This window comes from Gopherus flavomarginatus, chromosome 6, assembly GCF_025201925.1.
Source record: "Gopherus flavomarginatus isolate rGopFla2 chromosome 6, rGopFla2.mat.asm, whole genome shotgun sequence".
Classification (NCBI taxonomy): domain Eukaryota; kingdom Metazoa; phylum Chordata; order Testudines; family Testudinidae; genus Gopherus; species Gopherus flavomarginatus.
In genome coordinates, this window is record NC_066622.1 from 39584163 (window position 1) to 39597738 (window position 13576).

Below are 13576 nucleotides of genomic sequence, written 5' to 3' on the forward strand. Positions count from 1 at the left end.
TCAGCCAAACCAATGTCCCATTGTTATTGCTGCTTGCTGTGTGCTCCACAATCTTTGTGAGAGTAAGGGGGAGACCTTTATGGCAGGGTGGGAGGCTGAGGCAAAACACCTGGCCGCTGATTACACACAGCCAGACACCAGGGCGATTAGAAGAGCGCACCAGGAAGCGATGCGCATCAGAGAAGCTTTGAAAATGAGTTTCATCATGGGCCAGGGTACAGTGTGGCTGCTGTGTTTGTTTCCCCTTGATGAACCCCGCCCCCTGATTGACTCATTGCCTGCAAGCAACCCACCCTCCCCCTTCGATTACAGCTTGCTTAAGGAAATAAAGTCACTCTAGTTTAAAAATAATGTATTCTTTATTAATTAATTATGTAAGCAGAGTCAGGATGAGTGCTACCCTGACATCTGGTGGTGAATTGTAGGGAATGTGGAAAGAATTCCAAGAATTTCAAAGAATGGGGAAAGATTTGCATTGGCATCCACCCTCCACTTAGCTTAAGCCCACAGCAGACTGGGATGGTTATTTTAACAGCTCTGGGATCCCCAATTTTTTTGTTATTGGGGCAGGAAAAGAAAAGTTTGTCATCCTGATTGTGTGAATGGGGAGCTGTGGGACTGTTTTATGACAGAAATGACTCAACCTCAGTTGGGTGGTACTTGCTAAACATGGGACATGGGTTCCAAAACCCCATGAAGAGAGAGAGGTTGGGGACTGGTTTGTGTACCTGATGGTATGGGCCCCTTGTGAGAGCCTGGAACACAAATTGCACATCCTCCTCTCTCCACTGTTGAAGAGTAGAGCTAATTTTGATTCTATTAGGAGTCCATCTAAAGACTGCTGAGCTGAATTCACATTGAGCCAATGGTGCACCAACACCAGGGCTCCTCTATTAAGAGCTGAAATCACTGAAGGGGCTGAGCTGAGCTGAGATCACTGAGTGCTGTGTTAACCTGTGGGGAAACCTGAAGACCTATTGTTAAGCGGCTGGCAGAGCGGAGCGGTTTGCAGCGTATTGGAGCAGCCGTGGTTGGAGCAGCCCATGGAGCAGTGAGCAGAGTGAAGTGGTTTGCACGGACAGCTGGAGGAGCGGCACGGCTGGTGTGGTGGAGCGGGTCGTGGTGAAGGCTGCAGCAGAACTTCACGGAGAGGTGGAGCAGTTGGCCCTGGCCCACATAAGGTGCCCCTTAACACCCTGTGTGGACTCTTCCCCCCCACCTTTCCATCCAGGCTAGGGGGGTAAAACTTGGCGGATAAACTCTTGAATTCTGGGGTGGCACTGACCAGAGACTTTTGGGTTGTTGGACTTTGGGGTGATTGGACTTAAGACCCTAAGGGGGAAAGGACATTGCCAAACGTACTTGGAGGTGGGTTTTTGCTTATGGTTTGTGTTATAACCCTGTTTGTGGTGTTTCTCCAATGGGATGCCGCATTGTTTCCTTCCTTTATTAAAAAGATTTTGCTACACTCAGACTCCGTGCTTGCGAGAGGGGAAGTATTGCCTCCTAGAGGCGCCCAGGGGGGTGTGGTATGTAAGTGTCCCAGGTCACTGGGTGGGGGCTCGAGCCGGTTATGCCTTGTGTTATTAAAATGAAACCCCTGAATACTGAACCCGGCCCTTGTTGCTGCCAACTCAGAGGGGCAGAAGGGTTACAATTATAAAAAGAGGGAGAGAACTGACAAGGTAGCCCGGGTGTGGTTTGAGAGGAGGATAAGAGGGAAGGAAAAGGCCACTAAAAAAATTTCAAAGTAATGATAGCCTTTTGGTTGGACTGTCCACGGGGGTGGAGTGGGCGAGTGCACGAAGCCTTCCCCCACGCGTTCTTACACGTCTGGGTGAGGAAGATATGGAACATGGTGGGGGGTGAAGGTGGTTACACAGGGGCTGCAGCGGCACTCTGTAACCCTGCTGCTGTTCCTGAAGCTCCACCAGACGTCAGAGGACGTCAGTTTGATCACGCAGCAGCCGCAGCGTTGCATCCTGCCACTGCTGATCTTCCTGCCTACACCTCTGATCTTCCTGCTGCCACATCTCATCCCGAGCGTCTCTCCTCTCCTCATGTTCGTCCCTCCTATCCTCACGTTGGTCCCTCCTGTCCTCACGTTCACTGGCATCTTTCCTGTAATTTGATACCACGTCCTTCCACTCATTCAGATGAGCTCCTTCATTGTGGATCACTTCCATGATTTCCGAGAACATTTTGTCTCGCGTCTTTTTTTTTCGCCGCCTTATCTGAGCTAGCCTTCGGGATGGAGTAGGGAGGCTTGAAAAATTTGCAGCTGCAGGAGAGAGGGAAAAAAGGGAGAGAAGTATTTAAAAAGATACATTTTACAGAATAATGGTTGTATTCTTTCAGAGTGAACAACACGATTCACTTTACATAGCATATGTGATTTCACTACAAGGTCGCATTTTGCATCTTAATATTGAGTGCCTGCGGCTCTGGTGTTAGAGATCTCACAGATGCAGGTCCAGGCAGCAGAATTCAGCTTGCATGCGTCCATGATAAGCCATTGTCTTTCGGCTTCTGCAGCCTTCATATACACAGTGCCCTCCTTTCCCAAATACCAAGCAAATCCCGTTCAGTGATGCTTCTTTCCTGTTAACATGTAGCAGCAGAACCCCCCCCCCTCGGACATCCAATTATCTGGGATGATCGCTTTACCCCTCCCCCCACCGTGTGGCAGGTATCATGGAAGATCACTGCTAAACACCCCCCTTCCTCCCCACTGCTTGGCTGGTATCAGGGAAGATTCCTGCTAGCCAAACGCGAAAAAGCTCAGCGCCATTCCCCCCCCTCCTCTCCCCCTGCTTGGCTACCTGCAAGGAAGGATTTCTTTTAAGCAAAAGGCAAACAGCCCAGTAGGATTTGCCATCTCTGTCCCCTTAATTAAATTCCTGAATTTCAACCAGGTTACCATGAACGATATCACTCTCCTGAGAATAACACAGTGAGAAAAAGAACGGATGTTGCTTGAATGCCAGCAATCACTGGGACCATACGCAGCTAGGCTTTGTCATTCAATGATACCAGATTACTTGCTACATGCATGGCATGGTCAAGTGTCCTACCATGGAGAACAGAATAAGGCTGCACTGCCCAGAAACCTTCTGCAAAGGCTTTTGGAGTACCTCCAGGAGAGCTTCATGGAGATGTCCCTGGAGGATTTCTGCTCCATCCTCAGTCATGTTAACAGACTTTTCCAATAACTGTACTGGACGTGAATACATCCCAAGTCTTCAGGGCAAATTAATCATTAAAAAACACTTGCTTTTAAACCATGTTTTATATTTACAAAGTTACACTTACCAGAGGTCGCTTCCATGGCTTCATTGTCTGGGATAGTGGCTTGGGAGGGCTGGGAGGGTAATTCCGTTTGGGTGAGAAAAAGCTCCTGGCTGTTGGGGAGAACGGAGTGCTGTGTGCTCTCTGCAAGCTCATCCTCCTCTTCCTCCTCCTCATCTTCCCCATCCACAGAATCCTCAGGCATGGCTGAGATTATCACCCCCACCCCGGAATCCATGGACAGGGGTGGGGAACTGGTGGCGGACTCCCCTAGAATTGCATGCAGCTCAGCATAGAAGGGGCATGTTTTCGGTCCTGCCCCGGACCTTCTGTTTGCTTCTTTGGTTTTCTGATAGGCTTGTCTGAGCTCCTTAACTTTCACTCTGCACTGCACTGAGTCCCTGCTGTGGCCTTCCTCCATCATGGCCTTGGAAATTTTTTCAAATGTTTTTTCATTTCGTCTTTTGGAACGGAGTTCTGTTAGCACAGAATCCTCTCCCCATACCGCGATCAGATCCAGAACCTCCCATGCGGTCTATGCTGGAGCTCTTTTTTGATTCTCAGGAGACTGCATTGTTACCCGTGCTGATGAGCTCTGCGTGGCCACCTGTGCTGGTGAGCTCTCCATGCTGGCCAAACAGGAAATGAAATTCAAAAGTTTGCGAGGCTTTTCCTGTCTACCTGGCCAGTGCATCCGAGTTCACATTGCTTTCCAGAGCGGTCACAGTGGTGCACTGTGGGATACCGCCCGGAGGCCAATAGCGTCGATTTGCGGCCACACTAACCCTAATCCAACATGGCAATACCAATTTTAGCGCTACTTCTCTCGTTGGGGAGGAGTAGTGAAACCGGTTTAAAGAGCCCTTTATATTGATATAAAGGGCCTGGTTGTGTGGACGGGTGCAGGGTTAAATTGGTTTAACGCTACTAAATTCGGTTTAAACGCATAGTGTATACTAGGCCACAGTCCCCTAAGGACTGTTCCACTAGATAGGAGCATGGCAGAGTGTATTGCAGTGCAGCTCCATTTTCTCCAACTGTTGTGTCCCATAGTGACCCAGATATGTCCCTTGCAATTTATGCCTGCTAGGGGAATCCTCGCTTCTCCTTTAGGACAGTTTAAAGGTCACTTTGTACCACTCGGGTGGTGCAGAGAGACCTTAGCAGGGCCCAGGATCTGGCTCATAACCTCTAAAATAGCTAGTTAACAGACCATTTATAATGTTTTGTTTTTATTAATTTTATTTTAACTTTTTAAAAAATGACTGTTGAATAGATTATTTTCTTAAAGAGTTGGAATAGGCATCTAGGGTTATGTAGTTCAGATCTCTGAATCACTCTAAAATGGTTTTCTGTATCTTCTTAATACAACCCTAATAGTTCATTGTCTAGTATTGAATGGTTTTAGGGAAATTAAGATTCTACAATTTCCTTTTGCAGCTTTTTCCACTGCCCAGTTGTTTTAACCGTACAAAGGAGATGTGGCCTTCCACCTTCAGTGAAACTGTGGAAAAAGAAAAGTATACATTCCTTTGAATTGACATACGTACTCTCATGCTTCTTCTTGCACAGTGTTAAACCTCTTACACTTTTGCACTGTTAGACACTCTCCTATGGCCTGGGTCCAGCCTGTACATCTCATCACACTTTCAAGCTGACACTTCAACAAGCAAACAGCCACAGCAACAAGATAGTTAAGTAGAACAACAACAAAAACAAAACAAACAAAAAACTCTACATTGCACCACCAAGAAGCAGCGATCTTCCAATCCAGCACTGAATGTGCAACATGATGATATTGCTGAGACTTCAGCATCATGAATGAGATAAAGTTGGCAAAAGTACCACCAGGGGATTAGATTTAAAATTTTCTTGAAATGATTTTAATGGGAGATTGAAGTGTGATTGGATTTTACGGTATTAACAGCTTCTTCTGCTAAATATCAATTTATTTAGACTGTACCCCTGGAGAGGAGACACAAATTAATCTTGGCAAACAGAGAAAAATTGTGGGGAATCATTTGAATTTCATTTGCCTGTCGCAAAACTGCTCCTTGAATGGCTTCTTTTAAGTAACCGAGTTAAATATTTTCTGCGGTTCCATTGGACTTAGTTAAGATAATTTACTTCTGCCCATTTATAAACTGCTAGGTTATACACGAGAAACCAAATAGGGTTCACTGACCTTTAAAAGAAAATTCTTTTGCCCATCTGTAAGCTGCTTTAGTTATCTATGATACATTGAGACAGGACTCACTGCTGATTTTGGAGATAATATACAGTACTTTGGTCTTAACTTCCCAGGAGAAGAGCACTGCCCCCAGGATAGATGCATTCTCAAAGGTGCAATCTCTCTTGAAAGATCTCCACAGAGAGTCATACAGAAGAGTTTATGACTGAATTAATCATTATTTATTGGTTTTTTATCAAAAATATTATTTAATTTCCTTTCTTTAATAATAAAATAGTCACAACGAACCACTGTGAGCATTCTGCTTGCCTTTAATCATGATGCCCCCTAAGGTCTGGTAAGAACCGTATGTGACTAAAATAATGGGGGTTGCATTGCTGATCTGGCATTGAGAGGCAATCATTATGATTTGTCCCCCCATTTCTTGTTTTAGTAATTTGGGGAATAAAATTACTCTGGGCTCAACACCTTACAACACTCCTTTGTACCCTACATGTTTAAGTGCTTTACTGATTTGGGAAGTTTTCATGAACTGGGGCTAAGACTGGTACTTGGTCTTGCTGCTGAATTTATATGGTCCCTTGCTTATCCTGAAACACGTATAATCCTGGTTTTTTCCCCAGATATTTAAAGAAATCCATTACAACCGTTCTGCAAAAATGTAGTGTTAAAATGAATAGTATTGTGGTGAGGTGTACCAACCCCACACCGGGCCAGAAGAAGTTAATGAAAGGCAGTGGGGTCAGTCAGCCCTACCTCACCACACCTGCACTTGGTATCAAGCCTGGAGAAAGGAATGAATAGGGTTGAACCCAGCTCAGCTGGTGGTAGGCCAGGAAGGAGAGAAGATCTCCGGCCCTCCCTCAGAGAAAGTAGCTGGGCAGAAATTGTGGTGCTGACTTGGACTGCTGGCATGTAGAGCCCTCCTGAAGGAGGGTATGTCTACCACAGGGAGACCAAAGCAGTTGGGGGCAAGTGGGAGGAAGTGAGTCTGCACGGGATTCTCTGGGGTGGTGGAGGGGTGTACAAAGAGCAGGAAGACTCTGGTTGAGCTGGGGCTGCTCTGTGAGGGAAGTAGAGATAATAGTCCTGCAGCAGAACCAGCTAGGTGGCAGAGCCTACGTCCACACTACAGCTTTAAATCGATATTAGTAAAATCGATTTTATAAAACAGGTTTTATAAAATCGATTTTACGCGTCCACACTAGGGCACATTACTTCGGTGGTGTGCGTCCATGGTCCCAGGGTACCATCGATTACTGGAGCGGTGCACTTTGGGTAGTTCAGTAAAAGAATAGGACCAATAACTTCAATATCCGTCCACACTAAACCTAAATCGATTTAGTAATATCGATTTTAGAGTTACTCCTTTCGTTTAGCTGGAGTACAGAAATCGATTTTAAGACCCCTTAAAATCGATTTTAAGTGCCTTGTAGTGTGGACGGTTACAGCGTTAAATCGATTTAACGCTGTTTAAATCGATTTAACGCTGTAGTGTGGACCTGGCCAGAGAGAGCAAAAAAGCTTTGCAGTGAGCCTGTGGAAGAGGCTTAGAGAGGGATGTATTGATACACAGTGAGCCTGGGAAGGTGCTGTGGCAAAGGCCCAAGACAGGGCAGGGTAGGAAGTGGTCCCAGGAGGCAGCAAGGGATCTGTGTAGTCAGGCCTTGACTGCTTACTCAAGGGTTCCCTGGACCAGAATGCAAAGAAGAGGGAGGGCTTGGGTTCCCTTACCAGCCCACTGAGGATGATGGAGTTGGAACCCCCTGACAAGAGATATGGACTGTTGAAACCCCTGGTGCTAGTGGTAAGGACTAGTGAGCCGGGAGGCAGACCAAAGGCCAAATATGTGGTTGATAGAGTACTGATTTTTGGACTGTTGGCATACCTTAGACGGGGTTGGAACTACAAGTCACCCAGCCAGAAGGCCAAAGTGCAAGAAGATGCAGCCTCTCACATGGCCAAAGTGGCTACCAGCAGGGGACTTAAAAAGGGGAGAGTCTGGTATGCCATGCCCAGCCAAATGGGGACACGCCAGCTAGGAAGTCACACTTATACAGGTGTACATTGTGAGGCTGTGGGTACATCTTCCACTGTTCAAGGGGGAGAAATTCTTTAAAGGCAATTTCAAATATCTTTGTGGTAGGCTTCTGAAGAGAGCTGTGAGCAGAGCAATGTTTCAAAATGAACCAGGATATCTGAAACTTGCACCATTTCATTTCCCAGAATGGGTTAAAGTTGTCTCCAGGAAAGCACGAGCAGTCTAAAAGGTAAAACTGAGCTCCTGTGTTCCTCAGATGGTGTGCATCATATCGAATGAAAGTGTGTACACATGCACGCACTTGACATGGATCATATGTATTATTTGCTGCATCCCCTTAACAATTGCATCATAGCATCAGTCTTCACAGCTTGTGATGAGCCTTGTTTTCTCAGTGAAGGGCTAGGGATGACAAAAGTGTTGGCATGACAACTACTGCATAGCTGAGAGGAGTGTTCAGAGGGAGGGAAAAGGCCAGACATACAAAAATCAGGTAAAAATCAAATTGTAGGTTCTACAGGTTGTTTAATGGCACAAAATATTAATTAAATTAGAACAATGACCTTTTGCCATGGTTGTGGGGTTATCTGTGCCTCTGTCCCTTTTCAAGTCTCTCAAGGTATGGTTTTTTTTTATCTCTGTGTAGATATAACTGTCCCAGGTCAGCTGAATTGTGCACCTGGGGCTTAAAAATTGCTTTATAGACATTTAGGCTCTGCAAGGGTGGACGGTTCCAGAGCTCGGGCTCCAGCCCAAACTTGTATGTCTACACAGCAATGTTTAGTCCTGCCGCTTGAGCCCTGCGAGCCTGAGCCAGCCATGGCTGTGCTGCAGGGTAGACATACCTTGGTGTGCCCTCCTCAGGTCTTGGCCTCAGCCCTAGTTACTTCAAGGTAGAATTTCACAGTTCTCTCATTCTTTAAGTGGGACCAGGATCAAATTACCCTCATGTATACTAATCACCCCTGTGTTTGCTCCCTTCAGGAACCTGTTGACTAGCAGCCTTCTTAAAATAAAGTATTATTTTGTTTATCAGTTGGATTAAGAATTTTAAAATAATGCTTGTGCATGTCTAAAAGGGTGTCATAAAGAGGAAGGAGAAAACTTGTTCATCTTATCCCCAACGATAGAACAAGAAGCAATGGGCTTAAACTGCAGCAAGGGAGGTTTAGGTTGGACATCAGGAAAAAGTTCCTAGCTGTCAGGGTGGTTAAACACTGGGATAAATTGCCTAGGGAGGTTGTGGAATCTCCATCTCTGGAGATATTTAAGAGTAGATTAGATAAATATCTGTTAGGGATAGTCTACAGTATTTGGACCTGCTATGAGGGCAGGGGCCTGGACTCGATGGTCTCTTGAGGTCCCTTCCAGTCCTAGAATCTATGTCAATCTTCGGGTATGTCTACACTACGGGATTATTCCGATTTTACAGAAGCCTTTTTTTTGAAACAGATTGTATAAAGTCGAGTGCACGCGGCCACAGTAAGCACATTAATTCGGTGGTCTGTGTCCATGTACTGACACTAGTGTTGATTTCTGGAGCGTTGCACTGTGGGTAGCTATCCCATAGTTCCTGCAGTCTCCCCTGCCCATTGGAATTCTGGGTTGAGATCCCAGTGCCTGATGGGGCAAAAAACATTGTTGCTGGTGCCTCTGGGTACAGCCTCACTCCTCCATCCATGAAAGCAGTGACAGACAACCGTTTCGCGCCTTTTTTCCTCGGTGAACTGTGCAGACGCCATACAATGGCAAGCATGGACCCTGCTCAGCTAAAGACAGCAATCATGGACATTGTAAACACCTCACGCATTCTCGTGCAGTCTATGCTGAACCAGGACCTGCAAAACTAGGCGAAGAGGAGGTGGCTACGGCAGTGCAGCAACAAGAGTGATGAGGACATGGACACAGAATTCTCTCAATCCGTGGGCCCCGGCGCGCTGGAGATCATGCTGGTAATGGGGCAGGTTCTAGCCATTGAATGCCGAGTTTGGGCCTGGGAAACAAGCACAGACTGGTGGGACCGCATAGTGTTGCAGGTGTGGGATGATTCCCAGTGGCTGCAAAACTTTCGCATGCATAAGGGCACTTTCATGGAACTTTGTGACTTGCTTTCCCCTGCCCTGAAATGCCAGAATACCAAGATGAGAGCAGCCCTCGCAGTTGAGATGCAAGTGGCGATAGCCCTCTGGAAGCTTGCAGCGCCAGACAGCTACCGGTCAGTCGGGAATCAATTTGGAGTGGGCAAATCTACCGTGGGGGCTGCTGTGATGCAAGTAGCCAAAGCAATCATTAAGCTGCTGCTACCAAAGGTAGTGGGGGGAGGGATAGCTCAGTGGTTTGAGCATTGGCCTGCTAAACCCCGGGTTGAGAGTTCAGTCCTTGAAGGGGCCATTTAGGGAACTGGGGTAAAAATCTGTCTGGGGATTGGTCCTGCTTTGAGCAGGGGGTTGGACTAGATGACCTTCTGAAGTCCCTTCCAACCCTAATATTCTATGATTCTATGACTCTGGGAAATGTGCAGGTCATAGTGGATGACTTTGCTGCAATGGGATTTCCTAACTGTGGTGGGGCGATAGATGGAACCCATATCCCTGTCTGAGCACCAGGGCACCCAGTACATAAACCACAAGGGGTACATATCCATGGTGCTGCAAGCACTGGTGGACCAAAAGGGACATTTCATCAACATGGGATGGCTGGGAGGGATTCATGACGCTCGCGTCTTCAGGAATACTACTCTGTTTAAACAGCTGCAGCAAGGGAATTACTTCCCAGATCAGAAAATAACAGTTGAGGATGTTGAAATGCCTGTAGTTATCCTGGGGGACCCAGCCTACCCCTTGATGCCATGGCTCATGAAGCCATATGCAGGCAGCCTGGACAGTAGTCAGGAGTTGTTCAACTACAGGCTGAGCAAGTGCAGAATGGTGAGTGAATGTGCATTTGGACATTTAAAGGGATACTGGCGCAGCTTACTGACTCTCTCAGACCTCAGCCAAACCAATGTCCCCATTGTTATTGCTGCTTGCTGTGTGCTCCACAATCTCTGTGAGAGTAAGAGGGGAGACCTTTATGGTGGGGTGAGAGGCTGAAGCAAATCACCTGGTTGCTGATTACATGCAGCCAGACACCAGGGCAATTAGAAGAGCGCACCAGGAAGCGGTGCGCATCAGAGAAGCTTTGAAAACCAGTTTCATCACAGGTCAGGGTATGGTGTGACTGTTGTGTTTGTTTCTCCTTGATGAAAACCCACCCCCTTGATTGACTCGTTCTCTGTAAGCAACCCACCCTCCCCCTTTGATTACAGCTTGCTTTCTAAGGAAATAAAGTCACTCTAGTTTAAAAATAATGTATTCTTTATTAATTAATTATAAAAAGAGGGAGAGAATTGACAAGGTAGCCCGGGTGTGGTTTGGGAGGAGGATAGGAGGGAAGGAAAAAGCCACTAAAAAATTTCAAAATAATGACAGCGTTTTGGTTGGGCTGTCCACGGGGGTGGAGTGGGCAGGTGCACGGAGCCTCCTCTGCCGTGTTCTTACACGTCTGGGTGAGGAGGCTATGGAACTTGGGGAGGGGGGAGGGCAGTTATACAGGGGCAGCAGTGGCACTCTGTGATCCTGCTGCTGTTCCTGAAGCTCCACAAGACGCCGGAGCATGTCAGCTTGATAACGCAGCAGTCTCAGCGTTGCATCATGCCTCCTCTGATCTTCCTGCAGCCACCTCTCATCTCAAGCGTCTCTCCTCTCCTCACGTTCATCCCTCCTGTCCTCACGTTGGTCCCTCCTGTCCTCACGTTCACTGACATCTTTCCTGTACTTTGATACCACATCCTTCCACTCATTCAGATGAGCTCTTTCATTGTGGTTCACTTCCATGATTTCCGAGAACATTTCCTCTCGTGTCCTTTTTTTTCGCCGCCTTATCTGAGATAGCCTTCGGGACAGAGGAGAGAGGCTTGAAAAATTTGCAGCTGCAGGAGGGAGGGAAAAAAGGGAGAGAAGTATTTAAAAAGATACATTTTACAGAATAATGGTTATACTCTTTCACGGTGAACAACACTATTCACCTTACATAGCACATGTGATTTCAGTACAAGGTCACATTTTGCATCTTAATATTGAGTGCCTGCGGCTTTGGTGTTACAGATCACAGACACAGGTCCGGGCAACAGAATTCAGCTTGCATGCAGCCATGGTAAGTCATTGTCTTTCGGCTTCTGCAGCCTTCATATATCCAGTGCCCTCCTTTCCCAAATACCAAGCAAAACCCGTTGAGTGCTGCGTCTTTCCTGTTAATTTGCAGCAGCAGAAACCAAACTCCCCCAGCATCCAATTCTCTGGGATGATTGCTTTACCCCTCCCCTCACCGTGTGGCTGGTATCATGGAAGATCCCTGCTAGCCACTCCCTGACCCCCACCGTGTGTCTGGTATCAGGGAAGATCCCTGCTAGCCAAACACAAAAAAGCTCAGTGCCAATCACCCTCCCCCTACCCCCCTGCTTGTCTAACTGCAGGGAAGGATTTATTTTCAGCCACAGGCAAATAGCCCAGTAGGAATGGACACCTCTGTTCCCTTAATTAAATTCCTGTATTTCACCGAGGTTACCATGAATGATATCACTCTCCTGAGGATAACACAGTGAGATAAAGAACGGATGTTGCTTGAATGCCAGCAAACACCGGGACCATAAACTGCCAGGCTTTGTCATGCAATGATACCAGATTACTTGCTACATGCATGGCGTGGTCAAGTGTCCTACCATGGAGGACAAAATAAGGCTGTGCTGCCCAGAAACCTTCTGCAAAGGCTTTTGGAGTACCTCCAGGAGAGCTTCATGGAGATGTCCCTGGAAGATTTCCGCTCCATCCCCAGACATGTTAACAGACTTTTCCAGTAGCTGTACTGGCCACGAATGCATCCCACGCCCTCAGGGCAAATCAATCATTAAAAAACACTTGCTTTTAAACCATGTTTTATATTTACACAGGTATACTCACCAGAGGTCCCTTCCATGGCTTCATTGTCTGGGATAGTGGCTTGGGACGGCTGGGAGGGTACTTCCGTCAGGCTGAGAAAAAGGTACTGGCTGTTGGGGAGAACAGAGTGCTGTGTGCTCTCTGCAAGCTTGTCCTCCCCTTCCTCTTCCTCATCTTCCCTGTCCGCAGAATCCTCAGGCATGGCTGAGATTACCCCCACCTCGGAATCCACAGACAGGAGTGGGGTAGTGGTGGCGGACCCCCCTAGAATTGCATGCAGCTCAGCATAGAAGTGGCATGTTTTAGGCCCTGCCCCGGACCTTCTGTTTGCTTCTTTGGTTTTCTGATAGGCTTGTCTGAGCTCCTCAACTTTCACACAGCACTGTACTGAGTCCCTGGTGTGGCCTCTCTCCATCATGGCCTTGGAGATTTTTTTAAAATTTTTTTCATTTCATCTTTTGGAATGGAGTTCTGTTAGCATGCAATCATCTCCCCATATAGCGATCAGATCCAGTAGCTCCCATACGGTCCATGCTGGAGCTCTTTTTCGATTCTCAGACTACATGCTTATCTATGCTGATGAGCTTTGCGTGGTCACCTGTGTCGATCAGCTCTCCACGCTGGCCAAACAGGAAATGAAATTCAAAAGTTCACAGGGCTTTTCCTGTCTACTTGGCCAGTGCACCCGAGTTCCAATTGCTGTCCAGAGCAGTCACAATGGTGCACTGTGGGATAGCACCCAAAGGCCAATACTGTCAAACTGTGGCCACACTAACCCTAATCCGACATGGCAATACTGATTTCAGCACTACTCCCGTCGTCGGGGAGGATTACAGATACTGGTATTGAGAGCCCTTTATATCAATATAAAGGGCTTCGTTGTGTGGACGGGTGAAGGGTTAATTCGGTTTAACGCTGCTAAATTCAGTATAAACTCATAGTATAGACCAGGCCTTCTCTGAAGTACTATCATTCCAGACTGGTGACCTAGGTAGAATTAGCTTCTCCAGATACCCATATGACTTCTTGAATCTGAGGCCACGTCTACACAGGGAAACACAGGAAAGTGAAAATTAATTA

General features: G+C 47.0%; 2 protein-coding genes across 2 annotated transcripts in view; both read right to left on the reverse strand.

Moving 5' to 3' along the window:
- HRH1 (histamine receptor H1) overlaps positions 1–13576 on the reverse strand; it is a 367533-nt gene that overhangs the window by 107740 nt on the left and 246217 nt on the right. The gene's annotated exons all lie outside the window — the stretch shown is intronic.
- On the reverse strand, positions 1674–3798 carry LOC127053344 (uncharacterized). The gene is made up of 2 exons (XM_050957913.1): positions 3313–3798; positions 1674–2281 (listed from the first exon to the last, which is right to left on the reverse strand). Exons 1-2 carry the CDS (start codon positions 3710–3712, stop codon positions 1938–1940), a joined length of 744 nt encoding a protein of 247 aa, XP_050813870.1. The 5' UTR covers positions 3713–3798; the 3' UTR covers positions 1674–1937.

What these genes read in the sequence shown, in the direction of transcription:
- LOC127053344 (XM_050957913.1), bottom strand. Translation starts at nt 3,712, where the DNA reads ATGATGGAGGAAGGCCACAGCAGGGACTCAGTGCAGTGCAGAGTGAAA. An exon ending in AGCCATGGAAGCGACCTCTG is followed by an intron (nt 2,282 to 3,312) that starts GTAAGTGTAACT and finishes TCTCTCCTGCAG; the next exon opens with CTGCAAATTTTTCAAGCCTC.